Source organism: Oryctolagus cuniculus, chromosome 13 (assembly GCF_051225735.1).
Source record: "Oryctolagus cuniculus isolate XC-2025 breed Fujian yellow rabbit chromosome 13, ASM5122573v1, whole genome shotgun sequence".
NCBI lineage: Eukaryota > Metazoa > Chordata > Mammalia > Lagomorpha > Leporidae > Oryctolagus > Oryctolagus cuniculus.
In genome coordinates this window covers 17,606,318-17,632,766 of record NC_142879.1, presented here as the reverse complement: position 1 = coordinate 17,632,766, position 26,449 = coordinate 17,606,318, and the positions used below count along the sequence as shown (strand labels likewise).

The 26,449-nt window shown below is 59.5% G+C and overlaps 1 protein-coding gene across 7 annotated transcripts in view; it reads right to left on the bottom strand.

Annotated features, from left to right (window-relative positions):
- The window catches only part of NAV1 (neuron navigator 1), a 231,260-nt gene that overhangs the window by 91,735 nt on the left and 113,076 nt on the right, over positions 1-26,449 (bottom strand). For all 7 annotated transcript variants that reach the window (XM_051820452.3, XM_070055083.2, XM_051820454.3 and 4 more), the window contains 2 exons: positions 4,906-5,008; positions 1,151-1,516 (listed from right to left, as the gene is read on the bottom strand). In XM_051820452.3, coding sequence (XP_051676412.3) covers positions 1,151-1,516; positions 4,906-5,008 — 469 coding nt within the window. The remainder of the gene's footprint in view (positions 1-1,150; positions 1,517-4,905; positions 5,009-26,449) is intronic.

Below are 26,449 nucleotides of genomic sequence, written 5' to 3'. Positions count from 1 at the left end.
GGCTCTGCCCGCTGCACAGCACAGGCCCCTGACCTCAAAGGGGCCGGGGGCCTGCGCGCTGGCTGACTTCTCCCGGGTCTGAGCGTGAGGCTGGGCTGGCCCCGGGGACTGCGCAGGCAGTAAACAGCTTGTTCCTGCGTCACTTGTTTTGCTCCTGAGCTGCCTCAGCAGCTGGCCAGGCCCTGGCCAGACCCTGCCAAGTTCATCCCCAGGGTTGGGGCGGGGGTGGGGACAGGGATGGCCCGGAGCTGGCCCTGGGTCTCTTCCGAGGAAAGGCCGCCTCTGTTCCCTGCAGTCCGAGATTTTATTGGGGAGAGGCAGGCTCGGGCAGTTAGATAGGAAATATCTTACTATTAAGTCTCTGAGAGGTAGGGGGAGTGGTGCTGCTGCTACGTGTGTGGTCCCAGCAAACCAAGAAGGCAGACCGGAAGGGGCAGTCAGCTCAGAGAAGCTTCTAGAATCACTGTAGCTCCTTGGTTGCGGGGCTTGGGGCAGTCTGCTAGGACCCCCTGCATGCCCAGTGCTTCGTTCTTCCTGTCCCCTCCCCTCACTTCCCACACTGTCATCCCTTTCCTGGTGGTCTCCACGGCCCACCCGCTCACCTAGGCGGAAGACAAGAGGGGGTCCCTGCAGGGTAAAGGATGGGAAAGAGGGGGTTCTAGACTGGGGTGGGGTTAGGAAGTCACATTACGGGTGGGTGAGCAGGGACCAGGGACCTTACCACGGGGTAAGGTGGGGGGACAAGGTGGCTGGGATTCCTGGCCAAGGAAGTAGAGCCCCCACTACTACTTCTTGTCTGATCGCACTGTTCCCTGCACTCCTTCCCTCCTCTCGGCAGCAACAACGGGGAAGCAGTCAGGCTGCCCAGGTCTGCACGGAGTTCACAGAAAATCCGGAACTAGAACAATTTTTCACGACTCTCTGGGCCAGTTTTCTGGTGGGCCAAAGACCAGGGAAGGGGGTGGGGCACAGCAGAGAACGACAGCCACAGAGGCCAATGAGAGGGAGGCACCCTCACTGACCAATCAGATCCTCCAATGGAGGCCCTGCCTTTATCTGATTTCGAGTGGGGTCACATGGACGCCACCACCCCGCGCCCATTCGCCGGCCTCTCCAGCCCCTTCCCAGGCATCCAAGGGACTGCACTTACCCGGTGGTGATGTCGTCATCCTCTGTCATGGTCTTGCCCACAAGGTCACTGTCGCTCATGTAGCCAGACTTGAGGTCCACCTCGTCGGAGTCCAGGGACTCCACCAGCTCCAGGCGGGAGATGTGGCTGAGCTTGCTAGGGCTGCGCATGGGCATGGTGTGGGAGTAGTGGGCCCGCTCCCCGTGCATGTACCAGGCCGGCGGCCCCTCCGAGCGGCAGCTCCCCCCCACTGAGGGCGCGTCGCCCGCCTGCAGCCGCGGGCTGGACTGGCCGTAGCGCCAGGAGAGAGGCGATGAGCGGTTGGAGAGGCTGGACACGCTGCGAGGGTTGGCGTCGTCGCTGTCGTAGCAGGTCATCTCCAGCGAGCTGGGCGGAGAGCAAAGGGGGGCTGCCGCTGGATTCCTGGGGGCAGCCGCTGCACCCCCAGCCCCTCACCATCTGCCCCCCAGCCCCACAAGGCTGCCACATGTGTCTTAGCCTCGTGACATCCCATCTCGGCTTGTCAAAGAAAAATGTATTCTCCAGTCTACTCCCGAGAGCCTAGATTGTGGCATTTTGCTTGGGTTTGAGTCCTTTCTTGTCATTTATTAGTAAGTGAGTCCAGGGAAAGTAACAGACCCGGCAAAGCCTCCATTTGCTCATCTGTGAAATGGGCAGCAGTATGAGAGCTATGTCATGGAGTTGTGAGGGTCACATGGATCCAACAAACTCAGCGCCTGGTACACAGAAGGTGCTCACTGAACGGGAGGGGGCCGAGAGACCTCCTGGAGGAGGTGGGACGGGGCCCTGGTCACTGTTTTGGTTCAGGGTGTGGCCGTCACTTCTATCAGGGAGTGGATTCCCAGAAAAGCCTGGAGTGTGTGTGTGTGGAAAGCTTCGGAGACCGGAGAGGCATGGCAGGTCCCCAGGAAGACGGGTGCGAGGCACAGGTGCAGGGCAGAGCGGGGAGAAGGCTGAGGACATGGAGGAAGCAGGATGTGGGACCCCAAGGCTCAGGCCCTGTGATGATGCTCAGGAAACTGCTGGGGGCCTGATGCTAGCGGGGGCGGGGACCTCTCCCCCTCAGGGGCCAGGGGGTGCAGAGAGGAGAACTGCCCAGCATCTGGCTGGGGGTGGCCTGGATGCGGGTTCAGGCTGAGGGCGGTAATTCCACCCAGCCGAGCAGTAGGGCCCCAAGTCCCCCCTAGGTGGGGTCTCCATAACTTGCCCAACCACAGCCAGACAGGGGCGAGTGAGTGAGTTGGGGTCTGGGCCCCACACCAGCTGGGGAGCAGAGGAATTGGGGGCTGGGCCTGGGGCGCAGCAGGCAAGGGAAAGCTCTGCTCTGTGAACACACGCGTATCTGGTCACTTCACGGGGCGGGGACAGGAGTGGGACACCGAGCTCTGGTCTTTACAGGGTTCCCTACGAGAAAGCCAATCCTGCAAAATGACGTCTATGGGACCTGGGAACACTGGTTCTACTGTTTCGATCAGCGGAACTGGAGGGAGCCAAACGGCCTTGAAGCCGAGTTCTGGGTGCGAGCCGGGGAGCCCGGGCTGGGCACAGCATCGGCGACCACTGCGGCTTCCTCCCGGGGCCCACTCCCAGCTCCCGTGCCTCGGGTGCTAGGGCCCTTCAAGCCCCCTTTGGTGCTGCGTGGCAGCTCTGCACAGAGCCTCCAGGAGGCTGGCCTTGCTCACCAGCGCCCCCTGTGCTCTAAGCTGGTACACAGGGCAGGGGCTCTCCGTCCTGCTCCAGGCCGGCCCCTCCTGCACAGCTCTCTGCAGCCCCAAACTGTCTCTAGACCTACGGTGCCAGCCCCACCCCCACCCCAGGCCGGCCTTTGCTGGCCACCTGAGCCGCCTGCCCCAACCTGTCTCCTCGCTGGGTACAACAAGCAGCAGACGCAGGAAGCAGCCCAGTTCCGGTGAGGAGCCGCTGTCATGATTCAGGCTGAAACCAGACTCACCGGAAGCACACCCTGGGCGAAGGCTGTGCTTGCAGGGTGCCGGTGCCCGGCACACAGCTGCATGAGGTCTGGGCCTCGTCGGCTCGGACCCCCGCCCTCACCCCCTATCAGCCCGTGGGCCTCCCTCTCCCAGCCGCGGCTGCTCCTCCTCTCACCTGTGAGGCCTGGCCAGACCCTGCCACCCGCCTGCAGTAGTTCCAGCTATCAAAGTGCGGAACAGGAATAGCCAAAGGCTGAGAGAGGAAGCGGCTCTGGGTGCACAGGGAACAGAAAAGCCAGCCTCGGGTCTCTTGGTTCCTCTCTAAAAGGAGGCAGAAGCCTTTTGTGCCCCCAGCACCAACCCCAGGGCCAGCTTTTTCCAAAGAGTTGGTGAAGCCCCGCCTGGGGTCAGCTGTCCTGCCTCCCTGGGGGCAGGGGCTGCCGCCTCTGTCCTGCCCTGAGGTGTGAGTCATTTGGGGTGTGACCCTCTCTGCTACCCAGCACTTTCTGGTTTCCTGGGCACGAGGCTGGCGGGAACTTGGCATGGAGAGATGTTCCAAGTTCCCTGGGTGAGGGCCAGAAGATGTTTTAAGGTTTCAATACACCGGGTCTCTGAACCACTCAGCCCAGCGGGGCCAGAGCCACACCCCACCTGGGCAGCTGCTCAGGGTTGAGAGATGGAGGCAGGAGACAGACGGTAGGGGCCAGGGACCCGAGGCCGTGGGAGTCCACCGGCCACTCTTTCTCTCGGACCTGCTGGATCACTTTCAGCAGCCAGGGCCCTGCTGTCCCAAGCAGAACTGACCCCAGGGGGTGGCAGCTCTGGCTGACCTTACCATTTCAAGTATTTTCAGATGTCTAGGAGGGGTGGGGGTAGCCGAGGGGGCTGGAGAAGGGTGGGCTTCAGGAGGAAGAGCCAGGGCCATGGCTGAGAGCTACCAAGGACCAAGCTCAGGCCCACGTCAGTCTCAGCCATCCCATGACACCCGGGATACTTGCAAGGGAAGGAAGTCTCTCACTGGGATCCCACGAGCGTCTGGATACCACCCGGTGTGGCCGCACACGGAGCTTAGAGAAGCGCTCCCCTCCCCCGTCCCAACTGTGTTTGAAATTTTCCAGCCCAGGAACCCCCTCGCAGCCCCCCTGGGAGGCTTCCTAATCAACCCCCAGCCCGCCAGCTCCGCACCCCAGCTCTCTCGCAATCCCAGGCCGTCTGCTCTCCTCCCTCTGCCCCCTGGAGCTGAGCATGAGCTCATCTGGGCAGCCCAGAGGAGGCGGCAGGGCCAGCGGGGGGGGGTGGGGGGTGGGGGGGGTGAGTCACGACACAGGCTGTGGCCAGGAGCTGCCCCGGGGAGCTGGCCGAGGGACCAGTGCCCCACAGCTGGAGGCCAAACCGGGGCTGGACTGGAGCTGGGGGCACTGTGTGGCTGCCTCTGCCCACCCCCAACCCCAGCACCAGGTGGTAGCAGTGAGGAGAGCCAGGTGCTGGGTGGGACCAACACCCATCCTAGAGTTCCAGAAACCTGAGTGGGAGGGGCCGTTTAGCTACCCGCTCTGCCAGATGAGGAGACAGGGCCTGGGGAGGCAGAGTGAGGGCTGAGCACCCTGAGCTGGTGATGGCTTCTGCACACACACGCACACACACACACATGCGTGTGCACGCACGCACACGCACACACAACACCCCAGCGCCTAGCAGACTGACTGGTGGTGGCAGTTCCTGGTGGGGTGGCTGGCTGCCCCTCCCCCTGCAGCAGGGGCTCCGCAGGCCTGGCCCCCATGGGTGCACATTACGGGCAGGACGCCCTCGGCAGCCAGAGCTCACCTGTGCGTCACCTGGGAGCCTCGCAGGCTGGACATGGTCTCTTCCAGGTTCTGTCGGAGATCCAGGACGTTCTGCACTGTCCTCTTCCTCTGGGACTCTGGGTCTGGGAGGGAGACAGGGAGAGCTGGTGAGGCAGAGGGCTCGCCGCTGGGGCTGCGGTCAGGAAGCAGAGAGGGGCCAGGTGGCGGGGGTGCTAGGCACCTGCCCCTCTGCTCTTCAAGGTCCTGGACACATGCCCTTGAGTCCTCTGGGGCTGCAGACGGGGTCTTCTGTGTCTGGGCCTCCTGGCAGACCCCTCTCCCAGGTCACCACCTTTGCCTCTAGCTGTGTTTGGGGGAGGCCCTGGGCCTCCAAGCAGAGGTCACGGGCATGGTGGCCGAGGTCAGCTGGGACATCTCTGGCAGGGGCATGCTGGCAGGTCCTTAACAAGGGGCTCCTGGAGGAGCACCACGCCCTGATGCAAATCCTGCAAAGCCTGCGGTGTGGAAACCTTACTGAGTCCACCAACGTGACACACTGGCCAAGTCAGGGCAGACGGCAGCAGATGGCTCTGGGGAGCTGGGCACGTCGGCTTCCATGCACCTGACCCCGGGCCTGATGGGGAGCATCCCGGGTGAGGCCTCCCAAACGTGGGGTGGCTGGAGGGGAGCTGGAGGGGGAGGGGCTGAGAGTCGCTCTCTGGGGCAGGCACCAAGCTCTGGACAGACCCCACCCCACCCAAGTGGCGCAAGGCCCAGCGAGGACCATGCGCGGGTGTGGCCCCGTCTCGGAACACAACTGACCAGGGGTCATTCCATTCCAGGCAGGACACTGACTCGGTCAGCTGAGATACTCCAGCGGCAAGAGGAGATGCACCTCATCTCCTTTCCATGTGGCTGGGGTGCCTGAGCGTGAAGGGGCCCAAAGAACCTTCTCCGTATCCCACAAAGCTTGGCCCACACAGGCCTGAGTGTCGGGCGCCACGCCAGGCCCCGGGACGCCATGACGAGGACCTGGCCCTGCCCCAAAGTGCATCTTTCGCTTTGGAACCCGGAGTTGCTAAATGGAACCAAATCCTCCCGCAGGGGAGTCAGGGACTGGCAGGAAGACGACAGCAGAACACTGGAGAACACGAGAGAATTCTGGCTCTCGAGGCTTCTGCCCCGCCCCCCATCCCAGGCTCAGAGCCCTCTGCCCAAGAAGACTCCGCCCCCAGATTCAGCAGGCTGTGAGGCCCCCCACCCCCCCGGCTGCCAAAGGGAACATTCTGGAGTCCCTTAGGAGATCCTGTTCCCTAAGAGAAAGCGTGGGCCTGCTGGCAGGCAGCAGCTCTGCCTGTCTAGTGGGAGAGGCCTTTCCCCAGAACGGCCTCCACCCCTGACCCAGCCGCCTCTCCTGTGCCTCCCCAGGACGGCCCCCTCTGCACCCCAGCCAGGTGCTGGTGGCGAGCAGCAGGGACAGCCGGCAGGCCTCCAGCAGCCTGGGCCCTGTCCCCAGCCTGGCATGTCGTCCGTGGTTGCCAGCGCCTGTTTACCCTGGCTGTTGTCACCTTGTGCCCGGCTCTGTGGCTTTCGTGGCTTGGCACAGAACATGGACCGGTTGAGAACGTGTTTTCAAGTTTGGTTCTAAAATGCCTACGTGGGCAGAGAACTGGGAATCTGGGCCAGACAATCCATCCAAGGGGTGGCAGAAGGGCTCCCCCAGAGGAGGTGACCAAGAGACCTGTGTGTGCCAGGAATCAGCCAGTTGAGTCCTTATGTTTCTGGGAAGTTTGTGCTGCCATCCCATTTCACAGAAGACAAAACTGAGACTCAGTGAGATCAGGTCACCCACCTGACAGGCAGCACAGGGCAGAGCTGAGCCCAGGAAGAAGCTGATATGATGTGATGCCCACCACTGGCATCCAGACCACACAACGCAGGTGCTGAATGAGCATTTCAAGAATGGATGGACGTCACCACAATTTTTAAAACAAACAAAAAAATACATTTAAGAAGTGGATGGGGGTTGATTCAAGTCGCATTTCTCCACTTCCGATGCAGCTCCTTGCTAACGGCCTGGGAAAGCAGCAGAAGATGGCCCAACTGCTTGAGCCCCTGCACCCACGTGGGAGACCTGGAGGGAGTTCCTGGCTCCTGGCTTCCACCTGGCCGAGTCCTGGCCATTGTGGCCATCTGGGGACTGAACCAGTAGATGGGTGATCTCTGTCTCCTCCTTACCTTTCAAACAAAATAAAAATCTTTTTTTTTTTTCCTTAAAGAAGTGGATGGATACCCAATGTATTAGAAAGATGTCTTTTTTTTTTTTTTTTTTTTTTGACAGGCAGAGTTAGTGAGAGAGAGAGACAAACAGAAAGGTCTTCCTTCCGTTGGTTCACCCAAATGGCCGCTATGGCCAGAACTACACCGATCCAAAGCCAGGAGCCAGGTGTTTCCTCCTGGTCTCCCATGGGGTGCAGGGCCCAAGCACTTGGGCCATCCTCCACTGCCTTCCCGGGCCACAGCAGAGAGCTGGCCTGGAAGAGGAGCAACCGGGACAGAATCTGGCGCCCTGACTGGGACTAGAATTGGGGTGCCAGCGCCGCAGGCGGAGGATTAGCCTAGTGAGCCATGGTGCCAGCCAGGTGTCTTTTTTTTTTAAAGGGGAAAATATTTACACACAGAAGAGCAGTGCAGGGGTGTGTATGAGGGGGGAGGTGGGACGCTAATGCCACAGCAGGGACAGGGACGGGGGCTGGGACACCTGCCTACTCTCCCTGCCCAAGCCACGCTGCCCTCTTTCCCCAGATGGCTTCCCCAAAGACTCCTTCCAGCACCTCCCTCATTTCCATGTCGGCACCGGGATGGGGCTACCCCATAGCCTCCCAGACTTGCCAAAATTCAGAGCCACAAGGATCCTAAGAAGCGGCCCAGGAACTGGAGAGGGGCAGGCTGGGAGGGGCTGACCAGCTGGGGAGGGCAGAGGTGCTCACAGGAGACTCCAAGCAGGGCTCCCCATGAGGCAGGCTGGGCACTGCAGAGGCTACACCCTGGGGCTCTCGCCATGCCCGGCAGTGCCCCCTGGTGGTCATCGTAGGCATGCCACTCTGCTTCTCCAAGGCTCAGCTCTGGGAAGGGGGAGTGTCTGGTGGGTGGGGGCTGTCCTCCAACCTCCTCGGGACAGACACATTCTTGGGGGTTGGGGGAGGTGTCCACAGCCCCAGGATTCTGAAGCTTGGGAGGCTGCAGACACAGCCTAGGGTAGGGAGCACTTCCCATTCACACCCGCGACCCTGAAGGCGCATCTTCACACGTTTAGATTAAAAAGATGAGTGAGGGCATTTACAAAAAGGTCACCACACCTCTCACCCTCCTGCACCGAGTCTCACCCTGTTCTCCCCTCACCCCCGTGAGGGGGTCGGGGGATGAGGGGCGGGTCTCTGAGGCCCCTGCTGCTCTGTGAAGATCACACCCAGGGACGGTGCAATGATTTGTTTGATTGGCTGCGGCAAGACGCCTTGGAGGAAGTGTTTGGGTGTGGGGCACGCCTTGGTGCCCCTCAGTGTGGGGGTGCTCAGGGTGCTGCAGGGCCCCTTTGTGCAAACTAGAGCAAGGCCCCCACCCCCACCCGGGCCAGCAGAGTGAACCTTCCTCCTTCATTGGGTGCCGGGTCGGGACACCCCCAATCCTTACTCTGAATGGCTCGAGTGCCACTCAGCTCTTACAGACAGGATCCTGCTGCAAAGAATGAGTGTGTGTGTGCGTGTGCGTGTGCGTGTGCATGTGCGTGCGTGACTCAGGGCTGGAGGGAGGCCAGGGAGGGCTCCCAGCAGCCCCAGGGGTACACTGAGGTCTGTGAGGGACACTTCATGCGGTCATCCTGGGCTGCCGCTCCACGCCTTCCCTGCACACGGAGCAAGCCAGAGGACCTGTGTGCTCCACCATCACCATGGCAACTCACAGTGGCCAGCAGAACAGCACCCTCCCAGCAGGCACTGGGGCGTGGGCAGGATAGGGCTTCTTCCTTCACATGTTAGCTCGCACACAAGACCACCGAGAGCCCACTGCCCCACCACGTCAAGCATCCTTGGGCTGAGGAACAGCGACGGGACACAGCTGCCACACAGGTGCTTGGGGACACACACACACACACACACACACACCCCACAGCCGCAGGTGCACTGTAGGGTCCTGGGAGTCATTCCCTGCTCTTTCATCTGAGCCAGGTAACTCAACACAGGTTTGCCTGCCTCCAAGCCCCTGAACAGGGGAGGGGGAGGCCCAGGTGCAGTGGGTGGAAGATGGCAAGCAGGGTCTTCCTAGGTGCCCTGAGAAACAGTGCACAGAGAAACAGGCTTCCCCGGGAGGGCAGGGCCATAACTTTGCTAACAAGAAGCTGAGACACAGGGGGCAACCGGACAGGAAGGTCTGGATTCTGGCCCTGGCACTGCCCCTTCCCCGTGAGTCTGGCCTTGAACAGGCCATCTCACCTTGCAGCCATTTTCCCCATGTCACAGAATGACAGCACCTGGTACGGTTAATTCATAACATGCTTATTTGTATGGGGCTTGGTACACAGTAGGCGCTCTATCATTGCTGTCAGAGGCACCAAGGGGAGGCGAGCGATGGGCAGACACCCCGGCTGTGCCGACTCTGGGTCTCTTACTTGCAAATGGGGGTGCACACCTTCCCCCACCCCTAAGACAGTGCAGCTCGGAGGGACCCAGCATTCTCTCGGGACCTGGCTGTGGCTGGGTGAGGCTCTCGGACTTGCAGTGAGGTTAGGGTGAGGCCCCCCGTCTCACCCCTGTCCCTGGGAGCCAGGCTCGGATGTGGAACACGCTGGGCCTTGGGGGGCCTCCGGTGGCCACTCCAGGGAGGGAGGGGGAGCCCCCAGCGGACGGAACTAACCCTATAGGCTCAGGACACTTGGGAGGAGGGGCTCCAAGGGATCCATCACCCAGCAGCCACATTCCCTGTTCTCGGAAGCATTAATTATTAGCTGACAATTAAGCAAACTGCAAAAGCCGGCTGCCGAAGCCTGAATTCCCGCCCTGGCGTTTCAGAAGCCACGCGAGTAGTGCAGACACAGAGGCCACGGAGCCTCTACACGGGCTCTTGCTGTGAGTGGCTGCTCGAGGTGGCAGCCAACAGGAGGGACAGACATGAGCCCCCAGAAAGAAGCTTTATGTTGCAGCGTTCCAGAGCCACCTGCGACGCCAGTATCCCACATGGGCGCTGGTTCGAGTCCCGGTTGCTCCACTTCCAATCCAGCTCCCTGCTAATGACCTGGGAAAGCAGTGGAGGATGGTCCAAGTGGTTGGGCCCCTGCACCTACATAGGGGACCAAGATGAAGCTCCTGGCTTCTGCCTGGCTCAGCCACGGCCACTGCAGCCATCTGGGAAATGAACCAGCACATGGAAGATCTCTCGCTCGCTCTCTGTCTTTCCCTCTCCCTGTAGCTCTGTCTTTCAAATAAATAAAGAAACAAATATTTTAACAGAAAAAAAGTCACAGCATTCCCACCACCACAGCACACACTGTCCTGTTAGTGTTCTGACAGGGACAAGCAACCTGTCCCTGGGACCCAGAGCAAGCCTGGGCTCGCCCAGGTCACAGAGGGCAAGGGTGAAGGGCAGGGCAGGGGTCACTTCTGGCCCAGCGCTCTTCCTGCCCTCGCTCCATGCACTGGGCAGGGGCTGAGCCACCCCGGGATGAATCCCAGCACAAATGAACCACGGAGGGTGGCTTGTACCAATCACAGATCCAGACCCGACGAAATGTCCTAGAAATGGGGGGCTCCAAGCAACACTCACACACACACTCACACACTCATTCTCTCATACACACACTCATATACACACATGCTCATTCACACACGCATTCTTATACACACACTCATACATACACTGATACATGCTCATACACTCACACTCACACACACATGTACACATACATACACTCATAACACTCTCATACACACGCACAACACTCATACACAGACAAACCCACCCACACAAACACACACACACTCATAATACTTTCATATGCACTCACACCCATACTCATACACACATGCACAATCACACATGCATATACACACGCTCATCACACCCAATCACACTCAGTCACACACATACACTGATACACACATATGCACACACACATGTACAAATACACTCATACAACCATACATACTCATGTACACACTCATAATATACTTTCATACACACTCATACATTCATATGCAATCAGACAAATGGACACACACACTCACACTCATACTCATAACACTTTCATACACTCATATAATGCACTCACACTCATACACAATCACACACTCATACACACATACACATGCTCACAATCACACACATGCACTCACACACTCTCACATATACACACACTCATACACATACCTACATACATGCTCACATGCTCACATACAATCACACTGATACACACACTGTCACATATATGCACTCACATTCATAAACACATACATAATCACATGTACACACATAACATACACTCATATATACATACACACTCACAGACACACGCCCACACACACACTCAACCACTCCCAGGAAGGAAAGACCCTCTTTCCTGACCCTACCTGACCCCCAGGATGGGCTCCACGTCTCCCCTAAGTTCTGAAATTCGTCACAGTTTGGGGTCCCTGTACACACACGTCAAATACCACTTTGACAAAAGCCATTCCAAACACCAGCTTCTCTCCAACCAGGAGACTCCCCAGTCCCGGGCCGCCTTCTCCCAGCACCACGCAGTACCACGGCGGCACAGGACGCCAGGGGTGGTCCCTGCACGTCACGACCGCTGGCTGCCGAGCGAGCCGTTCTGTTGACGACGTGACCGTGTCTGGGAACCCGAACCATCTTCATCCTTCCTCTCCGTGAGCCTTCAAACTCCAGACACAGCACTGCGGGCCACCTTGGTCTGGACATAAACTCCAGGTCACCACCCACGGCCCCGAGGCCGGGTTTGAGGATCCCCCAGGTTCCCTGCGTGGATTTCCTGGGGCCCATGCAGTCGGCAGGGGCTCGGTCCTGCGGTGCAGCTGGAGGCAAGGAGCTGAGACCCTGCACCCGTGTGGGAGACCCGGAAGAAGCTCCTGGCTTTTGATCAGCTCAGCTCTGGTCAATGCGGTCATTTGAGGAGTGAACCAGCGGATGGAAGACCTCTCTCTCTCTCTGTAACGCTTTCAAAAAAATAAAATAAATCTTAAAAGCAAAGAAAGAGCTCTGGCTTGGCCGTCCGAGGGCACACACGGGTCAGCTGTTACTCCCCTTGCATGGCCTCAGTTCCCCACCCACCTAAGGGAGTGGGGTTAGAGGATCCCCAAGCCCCTAGCCAGCTTGACGGCTGTGTGTTGGCTGAAGTCCCAGCAAGCATCTTCCCCCTCCCCCTCCGAGTGTGCTAAAGGTACCCACGTTGGTGCGGCACCCCCAGAAACTGACTCGGCAGCCCACAGGTTCCATCTGGGGAAGTCCTGATGGAATAGGACGTCCATCACCGCTCGTTCCGGGCAGCTGGGCAGTGCCCCCGGCCTTCAGACCATGCCTACGCCCCGGGCACCAGCACACGGTGTGTTCTCCTGGGAGACTGTGCCGCCATCTGCAGGCTTTGCAGAGCACCTGCTGCACAGCCTCGCAGCCCAAGGACGCCACCCACGGCCAGCGCAGCCACAGTCCCTGGGGCTTGTTGCTGAGCAGGGTCACAAGGCAGCGCAGGTCCTCACCGCGGCCTGGCTGCTGTGGTCCTGGCAAGCCGGGCAGCTGTGTGCACGTGGGCCTGGGGGCAGCCGCTCAAGGGTGCTTTTTCCTGTGCATCTTGTCTGCACAGCTGCTTCCTCCCAGGCTTTCTGCACTCCCTGGGCTGCCATCCGTCCACCTCCCACCCCAGTCCTCCTGTCCTGGCTGCACCGGGGCCTAAGAAAACAGCTGAGCGTTTGCAGCACCTCCTCTGGGAGCTTGGGTCCTGGGCAGAAGAAGGGGCTCCGGGGACCAGTGAGAAGCCCAATTCCAGGACCAGAGTTTACAAGACTCCGGCTGATGAGGAGGGAGGGTGGTCACCCCCACCCTGCCCCCATCCCCAGCCCGGCAGACCTTGCAGCTGGGGGCAGGAAGTGAACGGAGGGTGCCCTCCCCGCCGCAGCTGATGGGATGAGGCCAACGCCCAGCTGGGGGACAGCTCAGCCCTGTGCACAGCGTGGAGGACTCTGCAGCCACTTTCCCAGGACTAGTCAGCTCAGTGGAGGCCGAGGCTGCAGGCCAGGAGGGGGCGCTCGGCCGCCAGCCCAGTGTGGAAGGAGGGCTTGGGGCTGGTCCCCGCCCCTCTCCATCTCCCTTTGAGTGCCGGGCTCCAGGATGGGAGAGCGGGTGCAGGAACGGATCCGGTCTTCTCACCTGGACACCTGCGGGGGACACCTGGGGCCACGACAGGCCCCGCCTCTCCCGCCTGGCCCGTGAACCTCAAAGCTTACTGCCAACTGTTCCCCACTAGCAACGCTGCCCAGAACCTCACGTGACGTCCTCCTCCAAGGAACTGCCTGCTGCTGGGAGCTGGGAGTGGTTGTTATAGCAACAGTTGACACAGCGGAGGGGGCGGGGCGAGGAGCAGGTGTGGCTGCACTTGGAGGTGGCCCGGGAGTTCTGGCCGTGAAAGCAGGGATGCTAGTCTAGGAGTACAGGTGAACTGTTCTGGAAGCTTCCTGAACCTGAGCCCGTTTCAACACTGTGACAACCCTTTGGGATAGTCCAGTTACGACACCCGCTGACAGAGGAGACAACAGAGGCCCGGGGGGGGGGGGTGAGGAAGCACAGCAGCTAGTGGCAAAGCCAGGGGTCCAGCCCAGGTCTCTGGCGCCACCCACACTGTCGGAGGCAGTGGTACCCACTTCTGCAGACGACACAAATCAAAGAACCGCAGGATCCAGCCTTTGAAACTGTGCAACACAACGGTTTCAGGTACATCTGCAAGCCGTGCAACCATCGCACGGTCCAGCTCCAGAATATTTTTAATCACCTCTAAAAGAAACCCTGTACCCAGGAGTGGTCATCCTCCCCCGTCTCTTGCTCCAACCCCGGCCCCCACCACCCCACTTCCTGTCTACAGATCTGTCTGTCCTGGACATTCACAGCAGGCAGCCGTGCTGACCGCTCTTTGATTTTGCACAGGGTTTTCAAGGTCCCTCCGGGCCGCAGCATGCTGACTCAGCGCGCCTTTCCTGTCCACGGCTGACCATACCCTGCCGTATGGACACACCGCGGCTCGCTGACGCAGCCGTCACCTCGTGGGCACTTGGGACATTCCCACTTCTCGCCTTTGTGAACACTGCTGTGAAAACCCACGTCCACGTGTCTACACGTTTCACTCTCTGGGGTATTTGCCTGGAAGTGCAGCCCTGGACCACAGGGGAGCTTGCGTTCAAGGTTTTAAGGAACCGCTGGGCTGGCTCCACCGTCTCTCGACCCCACAGGCAGTGTGTGCGCGTCCCGATGTCCCTACAGCCTGGGCAGCACGTGTCGCCGACTGCCTTATTTATTACCGCCACGCTGGTGGGCATGCAATCACACCTCATCGTAGGTTTAGTCTGCATTTTCCTAATGACTAATGACGGGAGCATCTTTTGTATTAAACAGCTTTAGGAATACATTCATGTCCTCTTTTGCATGAGCCGCACTTCAAGTGCCCAGCGGCCACGTCCTGACATTGGCTAGAGACTGCACAGACAGCAACCATCACACTGCTTCGGAGAGCTCCACTGGACAGTGCTCCGGAGCCACGGCCGGGCTGCCCTGCCGCCGCCAGCCCTGGTGCACTTCCAGGTTCATTTCACAGAGGGGCCTGTCTTGAGGTCCGTGGGCCCTGACACCAAGGCCCAGAGTGGGTGAGACAAAGACTTGCCAGAGAACACAGCCAGGGTTCGTGGCAGAAGAGAAACAGCAGCTACGGTGAGGCTGGGCTTCGGTTCTGGATACTCTGGCCTTTTAGCCACACCCATGCTGTCCACGCTCACCCCCAGCCCAGGCCCTCACCCTCAGGCCTGCCCCTGACATCACATCACTTCTCTCCCAGAACCTTCCAGTAGCAATGAGTTGCTCAAGACGACACTGCCTGCTGCTCCTAGCACCAAGCTGGGGGGTGAAGGGGGGGAGGCTGGGATTAGGAACTCGGAGGGAGAAAGCTGGGGCAGGGACGCTCCACGCGGGGCTGCTTCTCCACCCACGGAGGCTGCCCCTTCCCCCAGCCCTGGCTCTGCCTGCAGCTCATCTGCTCCTGTGTCAAAGAGTTGACATCTGCCCTGCCTGGCTGCCTCCCTGGGGGGCTCCCCTTTCTGCGAAGGCCTTCTGTGTCAGCGATCCGGGGACCCTTGGGCTCAGCCCATCTGCCGCCAGGCTGGTCACACCGCCCACTGGAAGGACCAGGCTCGGACAAAAGCACGAACGGAAGGAAGGAGGAGCTAGGTGAGCTCCCAGGAAGGAGGCGGAGAGTCGCGAACAAGAAGGCTTGCTACAGCAGGCAGTGCACTCTGGGGCCAAAGCCCAGGAGCCGGCCTTTTCCCGATTGAGCAGGTGCAAACCCCGACGTCCATTCCGTCTCAGCAGCCCCGAAGCCGCAGAACTGCTTGTCTTCCACGTTTGGCTCAGAGAGGCCAGTTTACTTCCTAAGGTCACGCAGCTTACGTAAGCGGTAGAGCAGTGAGCTGCACTCCAAGTCTGCCTCTGAAATCCATGCTTGTCCCAGAATAAATTCAAAATGACAACGGAGACGAGACAGCCGGACACCATGAGGCCCTTCCTGACCCACACTCCTCGCAGATCGCAGGATGAGGCGGGGCCCGACTCGTGGGATGAATGAGATACAGCAGTGCCAGGAGACGGGGGAGGCACAGGCTGCAGGCCAGGCCACGCATTCCCCACCCCCAAGACGCAGGGCCGCCAGCCAGCCGCAGCCTTGCTGGCAGCCACGACTCCCGTCCGGCACTTCCTCGAGGGAGCCCCCTCTCCCCGCTGGGCTCTGTCCCAGCTCTGGAACCTGCACAGCTCTGGCCTCGGAAGAACCTTCCTGGGGTGTCTGGCAGGCAGGGTGTGTGCCTGCCCGCCAAGTCCAACGGCTGTGCTCAGCGGCCTGGTCGGGCCATCAGCGCTTGCTTCTGTCACCCAGTTCTGACACGGGCCTAGGAACCAGCTGCGGCCAAAGACAGGGCTTCAGCCCCACCCCCACCCCCAACCCTCTCTCTCCCGCTCCTGCACGGGGAGCACATGCGTGGGACTGGGGGTGGAGGAGCCAAGGGGCCCCCCCACATCTGGAAGCAGCCGCTCCTGGGTCCCGGCCCCAGCGTCTCCTGGAGCCTGGAACCAAGCTGCTCTGTGTCGCTGGGCCTCAGTTTCTCTTGCTGCTCCCACCGGGCTAAGAGCTGGGCAAGCGGAAGGCAGAAGAGGGAGGTGGGGAGGGTACAGCAGCTCTGTCTTGGGCAGGACCAGAGGAGAGCTCGGGCCCCTGTGCGGGGCCGCTCTGGACAGCCTGCAGACCCCAGGGGAAGCGAGCCCCAGGAGGGTCAGGAAGAGGCACCAGGGCTTCTCCCAGCTCTCGCTCAAGCTCTGATGCAGCCCTGGGGGCCCAGGCCTCGTGCTGCCGTCACTAGCTCACCATTTAAATGGAGCCAAATTCCCAGGAAAAAGGATCTCCAGGTCTGGAGAGATTAACGGGGTCCTCCAAGCCACAAAGCCATGGCCGACTTTAGCAACAACACACACTTCCTGTATGGAACCTGGCCACGCACCCCGCTTCCTCCCAGCTGGCGGCCAGCACTACTGCTGGAGCCCTCCGAAGAGAAGGGGGTGTGCCGAGGGGGAGCCCCCACTGTGCGTGCTGAACCAGGATGGCAGGGGGCTGGGAGGGGTCCCAGTGAGGCCCTGGGAGAGGAGAGGGTGGTCGGGAGTGCCCTGGGTGCAGGAGTGGGGAGGCCGAGCCCCGGGTGGATGGGGCAAGGCCAGGTGTCACTACTAACCATTCATCTTCCGTCCCAATCCGCTCAACGCCAGCCAAGAGGCCTGAGCACAGAATAGGCGAAGTCAGGGTGAATGTGAAGTGAGGCCGAGGCCAGGCTCAGGGAGGGAGGAGACAGAGAGGAGAGGTAGGTGGGACTTAGGGTCTGGCCAACCTGATTCTTTAAAGTACCAGCGTGCTTTAGAAAGTTCATGGAGCCGGCGCCGCGGCTCACTAGGCTAATCCTCCGCCTTGCGGCGCCGGCACACCAGGTTCTAGTCCCGGTCGGGGCGCTGGATTCTGTCCCGGTTGCCCCTCTTCCAGGCCAGCTCTCTGCTGTGGCCAGGGAGTGCAGTGGAGGATGGCCCAAGTGCTTGGGCCCTGCACCCCATGGGAGACCAGGAAAAGCACCTGGCTCCTGCCATCGATCAGCGCGGTGCGCCGGCCGCAGCGCGCCGGCCACGGCGGCCATTGGAGGGTGAACCAACGGCAAAGGAAGACCTTTCTCTCTGTCTCTCTCTCTCACTGTCCACTCTGCCTGTCAAAAAAAAAAAAAAAAGTTCATGGAAAAATGAAATTGAGGGAAAGTTTGATGTAAGAAATCCTTCAAAATCCACAAATAACTTAAAAAACGTGTATTTGTTTCCATCTACTTGAAAGCAGAGTCACACACACACACACACAGAGAGAGAGAGAGAGAGAGAGAGAGAGAGAGAGAATCTTCCACCTGCTGGTTCACTTCTCAAATGCCTCAACAGCCAAGGCTGGGCCAGGCTGAAGCCAGGAGCCTGGAGCTCCATCTAGGAAGGCGAGCAGCCAGGACTCAGACTGGCACCCGGATATGGGACGCGAATGACAGCCTAACCACTGCGCGACCACCTCGCCCCAAGTCATCATACACATTTTTCAGGACAGACTGTATGTCATCCATCTCTACCTTTGCAGCAAGGAGGCAAATAACACGGATTAATCGTCTACTGTATGCCAGGACCACAACGACCTCCGCGGGGGTGGGTGTGAGGGGAGTTTGCTCCGCAGGTCACCTCGGGTCCCAGCTGAGCGGCAGGGCTGGGACTGTTTGCCGTGCTCCTCCCAGGCGCCAGTCAGGAGTCTGTGTCTCCTCCTCCCTGATTTTCAATGCAGACGCAACCTGCCAGTGCCCACAGCCCCGGCACACAGACCCCGCACACTCCCACAGGATGGCTCTGCTCTTGGGGACGGACGTGCTGCCGACCACCACCACGCTGGTCCCTGGGACGCCCTCTCCAGCCTCTGTGGTCAGGGCTGGTGGCCCCGGCTGCCTCCTGCCTGCAAACAACCCCCAGCAGCTGGTGACCCCTGCCCCCACCCTCCCCAGAGCCATCTATCTTTAATGAGGGCACCCGGGCTGGGAAGGAGGATGGAGCAGAGTAGGGGACCGGCTGCCCGCGCCTTGCACTTTGTCTCCCTCCTTCCAAGAACAAAGGGTGCCCCTCAGCCTCCAGTCCTCCTAACCACTGCCCTCACTTTGCCTGTGCTCCTGCACCCCAGTAGGGGGAGTCCCCAGTGATGACGGGGTGGCGTAGGGGGGTTGCCGCCCGTCTCCTCCAGCGCTCCCTGCTCCGGCACCTCCTTCTGCTTGGCGCTGACAGGCGGTTGCCATGGGAACAGCAGACCAGGGCTTTGCTTGTGGGGACAGGCAGAGCCGTCTTGACGGAATTGATGTCTCTGCGTGTCCCCTCCCCCCAGGAAGCCAAACCAGGGGACACGCAAGGGACAGAGAACTCTGGCCAGGAGCCCCGAGCCCTGGCTGGAGGCTGGGGGATGGCTCCGGTGGCTTCAGGCAGGCCCTGGTCTCCGCCTCCAGTCCCTGGAGTCTGAGAACGCATCCCACCCACAGAACCTTGGGCCTGTGCACATGGCAGAGACTTCAGGCGACACCGGCCTGGCCTTCGAGGCCTTCCATGATAAAGCTGTGCCTCCTCTGGCCAGTCCAGCCAGTTGCCCGCTGCCCCCGCTGCCCCCTCTGCACCTTTGCTCCTGCCACCCCCTGCTGCTCCCATCGAAGGGGCCTTCCTTGCTGGTGGCATGTCCCCAGCGCTCACGGCCCAGTTCAGGTCATGCCTCCTCCTGGAAGCCTTCCTGGGCCAGGGCAGAAACCACTTCTCCTTCCAGCTCCTGAGTGTTTGCTCTCTGAGCCCCTCATATCCAGGAGCATGTTCCAGTCTCTGCTGCCCGCTGACCTCGACTCCCCCTGGACTCCACCTCCTCGGGCAGCCCACAGACAACCCAGCAGCACCGGGGCCTGGGAAACAGTGCTTGGGCGACCGCGAGTGCACGCCTGGCTCCTCCTCAGGGTAGCAATCGCTCGCCCTTTCTCAGGGTCCCTGCTGGTGCCTGGCTCAGACTTCCACCACAGCCCGTGTGTCCCTCTGTCACCCACATATCCTTGCATGTTCACTGCCTCCAGGGTAAAGGTCGGCCGACGGCTGGCCTGCTGCCTGAGCTGGGGCAGGTCCTCCGTGCCTCTGACCAAACGCATCCCCGGGGCAGCCCCACTGCCCACCCACCCAACTTGCTCACAGGCCTCTGTGGCTAGTGCTTGGGCAGGGAGGCAGCCTTGCCGCCCCATCTGCCACAGGGCAGCCCCTTCCCTGCCCTCACTCCAGCTCGCTTCCCCCAGGAGCCCTCCCCACCCCAATTTCCCGAGCTCCGTCCCAGTCTTGGCCTTGCACGACTCCAGCACCAGCAGTCGCCGGATGCCCTGGGCTTCACTCCCCGACAGCCGAGCCTGCGTGTTTCTTGAAGCCCTCTCGGTGGCGCCCACCGCGGGTCCCCTGCAGGCAGACTCAGACCCAGGCCCAGTGACCCCCCTGAGTCCCGGTCTTCCTCGCTGACATCTTGGCCTCACCACTGCCGGCCAGACACAACTCAGAGGGCAGGGGCTCCCCAGGCGCCGTAAACACCTTTGATGGCAACCAGGAGCTCCCTCGAATTTTCCAGGCCGTCATAGACACCTGTTAGGAGAGAGCCATGGCGACTTTCCCTGGGCAGGCACACCTACATATTTTATTGGACATACAACATAACACACGTGGAATGAAAGGGCAGTAAAACTCCCCGTCCCTGATTCTGAACCGGCGCTGTCTGGCACTGCTCCCGAGTGCCCGCCCTCAAGCTGCTCCCCCTGCAAAGTCCCCAGAGCCTCTCAGCCAGCTCTCTGGGGACAGGGACCCCACCACTCAGCATTCCTGGCTGTCACGCAGCCGCCTGCCCGCTTCTCCCCATCCACACCTGGCCGCCACCTCTGCTGTGTCCACTGCTGTATCTCCCGTGCCCGTGACCCCGGCTCATTAACCTTGTGAGTGGATGAGTTCCCGACCAGGCGGCACAGACAAGGGACGCCCTGAGCCACACAGCAGCTGAGAGCCAAGGACCAGGGCGTGGTAGAGGGAAGGGGACATGGTCCGGGAGAGGGAGCCGCACATCGAGGATGAACGGAGACCCGGGGGCTGACCTCGCACGGAACAGGACGCCCAGCTGCAACACCAGGCCGGCCACCCGCCCACAGCCAGGGACGCAAGCAGGCTGCACCTGGTGCCCCAACTCCTGGTGCTTGGCGGTGGCTTCTCGATGGGTTGGGTTGAGAGGTGTCCCAGGCCATATTCAGGTTTTCCCTGGGAAGGAGCATGGGGGCCGGGGGGGGTTCTACAAGGAAGCCGCCCCCTTTCCTGTCCTTCAGGGGGCACGCCGTAACGCTGGTGGCGAAACGGTGACTTTGCTGCAAAACATTTCTGAAATGCACGCATACGTGGAGTCTTCAGACAGTTCCTAGGGGTCGGCTTGAGTCCTAGTTGCTCCTCTTTCAATCCAGCTCTCTGCTAACGTGCCTGGGAAAGCAGGTACTTCCGATGACCCAAGTGCTTGGACCTCTGCATCCACATGGGAGACCTGGAGGAAGCTCCTGGCTCCTGGCTCCTGATCAGCGCAGCTTTGACCACTGTGGCCACTTGGAGAGTGAGCCAGCAGATGGAAGAGACCTCTCTCTCTCTGCCTCTACCTCTCTGTAACTCTGCCTTTCAAATAGATAAATAAATCTTAATTAAAAAAAAAATGCCTAACAACATAGCTGCCTTCCCAATTTGGTTCCCAGCTTCTTCCAGGAAGCCTTCGCTGATTCTCCCACCCAGAAGTAACCACAGATTCTGTTGGGGCTGTGCCATGCAGAGGGCCTCTGGGAAGAAAACAGGGACTTTGTCCCACAAGGACTTTTGGCTGTGCCTGGAGACATCCGCAATGTCATGACTTGGGAGGGAAAGGCGACTGGGACGCCAGTAAACAACACTCAGGACAGCCCGAAACCAAGAAACATGGCCTGCGTCGAGGCGGACCCAGCATCGCACCACTTCCTCCTGCCCTGCAGGCCTCCTCACTCTGCCTCCAGGGCAGGAACCAGGAACCGAACACCTGGAGATGCTGCCCACCCAGGAATTACATGCAGAGTCTGGTACCCCTGGCCCGCATTCTTTTCTGGGGAGAGGGCCAGGAATGCTAGGAGCCATCAACCACCGACCTGGAGCCTGCCAGGGTGCCCTGGACAGCCCACGGAAGAGACAGCTATGCCCCCGGAGCCACCTGCTCTAAGAGCCCTCACAGGGCACACGTGCTAGGGGGCTGCTCACTGCCCATGGCCACTCATCTCTTCCCAAATTTAGGTTGGGGGTTTGATGGAGGTGACCTGTCTTCCCCGGGGTCTACCCAGCAGTCCTCCTGGGAGGTACTTGGTTAATCACTCAGTTCTCCCCACGTCTTCACTGGGTAAACTGAGACCCAACAGTCAAGGTCAAGGGTGCGTGTGGAGCAGGCAGTACATCCACTCACCCAGGTCCCAGCCTCCTCTTTAAGGGAGAGGCAGGGCCATTCCATCATTTGTCAAGTCAGAGACAGGGAGGAGAGATAAAAGGACATTTGACTCCTGCTGTCAGTCGAAGTCGCTAATGAATCCTCCACTTCCGGAGACGATTATCGGACAGAATAATTCATCGCTAGAGATTAATTGGACTAATTACGCTGGCTCTCAGAATCCCCTGAATAACTGCGTTCTGGGGGCGGGCGTCAGTGACGATGGCGTGACATCTGAGCCTCGTCCCCTAAGTGCAAAGCTGGAAGCCAGGAAGCCGGGGTTCTGAGCAGCGCGGAGGGCGTGCAGACCCTGGGGGGGCCGCGTTTCAGCTCTGAGCGGCCATGCGGGGCCCGTGTTCCGTGTACAGCCACCCAGGCAGGGAGGTGTCGCCACTTCTAAGAGCCCAGAGAGCCTCCGAGCCCTCTTCCACACACTGCAGGGGCTGGTGCTGTGGCCCAGTGGGTCACGCAGCTGCCTTGACGCCGACACTGCATAGCAGCTCAATTCCGCAGCTCTGCTTCTGACCCAGCTCCCTGCTAATGCACCCGGGAAGGCAGCGGCAGAAGGCCAAGGTGCTTGGACCCTTGGATGGAGTCCCAGCCATTTGGCGAAAGAACCGGTGGGCGGAAGACCTCTGTGTGTGTGTGTCTGTGTGTCTGTTTCTGTGTGTCTTTCCCTCTCCCTCTCTCTCTGTAACTATGCTTTCAAATAAATTTAAATTTTTTTTATTTTCCTGGATGTCTGTGAAAGACATCACATTAACTGAAGTCAAAACCAGAAAGACAGGAGGTGGCGCTGTGGCGCAGTTAGGTTAACGCCCTGGCCTGAAGCACCAGCATCCCATATGGGCGCCAGTTCTAGTCCTGGCTGCTCCATTTCTGATCCAGCTCTCTGCTTTGGCCTGGGAAGGCAGTGGAAGATGGCCCAAGTCCTTGGGACCCTGCACGCACGTGGGAGACCCAGATGAAGCTCCTGGCTCCTGTCTTCGGATTGGCACAGCTCTGGCCATTGTGGCCATTTGGAGAGTGAACCAGCAGATGGAAGACCTCTTTCCTTGCCTCTCTGTAACTCTGCCTTTCAGATAAATAAATAAATAAATTTTTCAAATTTTCAAAACAAAACCAGAAAGACAAATACCACGTGTTCTCTCTCCCTAATGGCAGCTACAAGAAGCCATCTGAATAGAGCCAAGCGACATCCAGATGCGAAGAGTCAGCTCCGGCGGCACCGCGGGGTGACAGTGCCCCAGGATCTTCTGTGTATTTCGTGAAGAGCTGGAGGAGAGGTGAGGCTTCTGACATAAACAAGGAAATGGAAATGCTTGTGAGCCTGGCTTCACCACTTTACACTGTACGAATATATGGAAATATCACTGTGCCCCATTAAATGCACAACGATTTTATGTCAATTTAAAAAAGTAAATTAAAAAAAACTCACTTCCCTAAGGAAGTCCTGGGTCCCACGGGGTCGTGGGGAGGAGACTGGCAGCTGCATGACGTCACAGCCTACCTGCCCCACAAGCACCCACCTGGCTTCCATCCCCTCTCCCGCACTGTGGGCCTCTGAGAGCCAAGAGCCCAGGACCAAGCAGGCGCGGAGAGCAAGGAAGGCCTCGTTCTGCCCGGAACACCCCTGCCGTCCCTGCCTCCTTAAATGAGGAGCTGGCGGCCTTGCTAGGAATGACCACCAAGGCCAAGGGCAGGCCGAGAGCATGCAGCGCTTGAACAAAAAATACGGCTGGGTTAACCCAGCGTGTGTGGCACTGTGCACCGTCACTCGGGCTATGTGGCAGTCGGATGTGAAGTGGCTACGCCGTCTCCTCCCTCATGTCCCGTGGGATCAGCACTGGGGGATCCAGCACGTGAGGGCCTGTGCTTCCACAGCCCCCCGCCCCCAACCCAAGGAGGACTTCACAGTCTGGCTTGTGCGGGGATTCCCCAGCCTGCTTCCGGTGCAAAATGAACACAGCTTTCAGGAAGGGGTGGGGTTCCAGGAGAATAGGATCCAGGGCCCCCACTACTCAGAACCAAGGCAGGTGTGAGGGGTAGGGTACGCATGGGGTGGGATCTGAGTTCGAATCCTGGCTCCACCATGAGACAGGTAACCTTACCCAGGAATCCTGAAGTTCAAAGGTGGAGGTAATTAAAACTCTTTAAAAATTTTAATTTTGACTTCCTTATTTTAAAAGCAGAACAATAGACACAGAGAGATCTTCCATCTGGGGGTTCACTTCCCAAACGTCTATAACATCCAGGGCTGTACCCAGCCGAAGCCGGGAGCCCGGGACTCCAGCCAAGTCTCCCATATGGGTGGCAGGTTACTCAAGTACTTGAGCCATCACCTGCCGCCTCGTTGGCACACTAGCAGGAAGCTGGATGGGAAGTGGAGGCGGGACTTGCTCCCAGGCACTCCAGTATGGGATGAGGGTTCCCGAGAGGCAGCCACCCCTGCCCCTACTTCTGTGTGAAGCGCTAGCCCTGGTGCCCAGTACCCGGTACCAGCAGGAGCTCAGCCGACAGTCAGTGGTGCTGTCGTGACTGGTAGTGGAAACCTGTCCACCTAGGGCCCCCGGGCCAGGAACTTAGAGGAGTCTCCGCTGCACACTCCCCCACCTGCCCACCTCGCTGCAGGCACAGAGCTGCAGGGCCAGATGCACCACAGGTGTACGCACAGCAGGTGTATGCCGGGGGTGGGGGAATGGAATGAAAAGATAAGCTTATTCAGGTACAAAACCAGCTCCGAAATCCATGCACAATTTTCTCATAATACACGATGGGTTCAAGATCCCTCCTATGCATGGATTTCAACATTTTTGGCAACAAAACTAATTTATCTTTCAATTCTACTTTCTGCGACCTTTCTGAAGTGCACTGATACACGAGGTCGGGTGGGGATTTGATTTGACAGGACACAGCCTTCCCCATGTCCAACCACTTCCTTAAAGGAAAAGGAAAGGAAAGGAAAGCAATCCAGAAAACCGCGTGGTCGGAGCCGCCCGGCCTCCACCAGTGAAACCTGTTTGGATTCAGAGTGACATCCTTGGAGGGAGGGCCACTAGCCAGTCACTGCACACTTCATTTACGTAATTCTAAATACACAACCCAAGGAGACCTTCCTGCTGCCCCCTCGGAAAGACCCCTGAGAGCAGAGGGGAAAGCACTGGTCTCTGCTAATGGCTAACTTCACAGAACCGCGAAATACCTTTGGCCCCAGGAAGGAGATCCCGCACTGAGCAAGGAAGCAGCTGTCGATGGGGTTTGTGCCAAGGCTCCCCAAAGTGAGCCTGCTCCTGCCTCGGACAGGGAGGGCCAGATGGGTGCGGGCTGAGCTGCCGTGTGCAGGCTCTCCGGGAGGCCAAGGGCAAGACATCCAAAAAGAAAATACCCAGACAGGTGCTTGGTGAGAGGCAGAGAGATTCCCGAGGTGCTGGCGGGGGCCGGGAGAGGGGGGCAGACGCAGGTCCATAAATGCAACTTGGCAAGAGAAACCCGGGATTTTCAGGTCAGCCAAAAGACCTGGGATGCGCTAAAGACCAAGGATCCAGGGCGGTTAACAATGGGTATCCCGGCGCAAGGGAGAGAGGGCGCTCTGAGAGCTACAGCTTCTGTCCCGTGGCTGCCTCCCCAGCCCCTGGCCTAAGGACATGGCAGAAGAGTTAGCCTGGGGGCACAGTGCACTTGGGCAAGGCCTGCTCTGGATGAGGGCTGCAGGAAGGCAACCTGGGGAGCTGGCACTGTGGCACAGTGGGTGAAGCTGGCACCTGCAGCACCAGCATCCCATATGGGCACCAGTTTGAGTCCCGGCCGCTCCACTTCCAATCCAGCTCACTGCTAACGCGCCTGGGAAAGCAGCGTAAGATGGCCCAAGTATTTGGGCTCCTGCCACCCCACATGGAAGACCCAGAAGAAGCTCCTGGCTCCTGACTTCAGCCTGGCCCCACTCTGGCTATTGTGGCCATTTGGGGAGTAAGCCAGTGGTGGAAGATCGCTGTCCTTTCTGTATCTCTGCCTTTCAAATATATCTTAAAAAAAAAAAAAAAAAAAAAAGGCAGTCCAGGAGGAGTTGGGGAACTAGGAAGAGGAGCAGACACAGATGGGAGAGCCCTGCAGGTGCTAATGACCAACTTTCTGCTTATGACCAACATGACTCCCCACCCCCACCCGGAAGGGCGGAGGGCAGAATCTGGACCCTCATGCTGTCTATACCTCTCGTGCCAGAGCTTCATGTGGGCATGAAGGGAAACTGAGGACACCTTGCCCTGGTGAGCGCAGGGCAATCTCAGGCGCCCCGCCCTCTACAGGCAGCCCACCATGTTGTTCCGTTCTGTAGTAACTGTGGGCTTCAAGACACACGGCGGAGGGCATCCCAGTGTCCACTGTGCACCGCTGTGACTTCAGCTGAGGGCGTTCACAAGAGTGGACTTAAGAAGCACAGGGAAAGACCAGCATTGTGGCGTGGCAGGTAACGCTACCGCCCGCGACACCAGCATCCCTAGGGCGCCAGTTCATGTCCCAGCTGCTCCTTGCTAATGGCCTGGGAAAAGCAGCAGAAGATGGCCCAAGTGTTTGGGCCCCTGCCACCCACATGGGAGACCAGGACGAAGCTCCTGGCTCCTGGCTTCAGCCTGGCTCAGTCCTGGCTGTTTTGGCTATCTGGGGAGTGAACCAGCAGAGGCAAGATGTCTCTGTC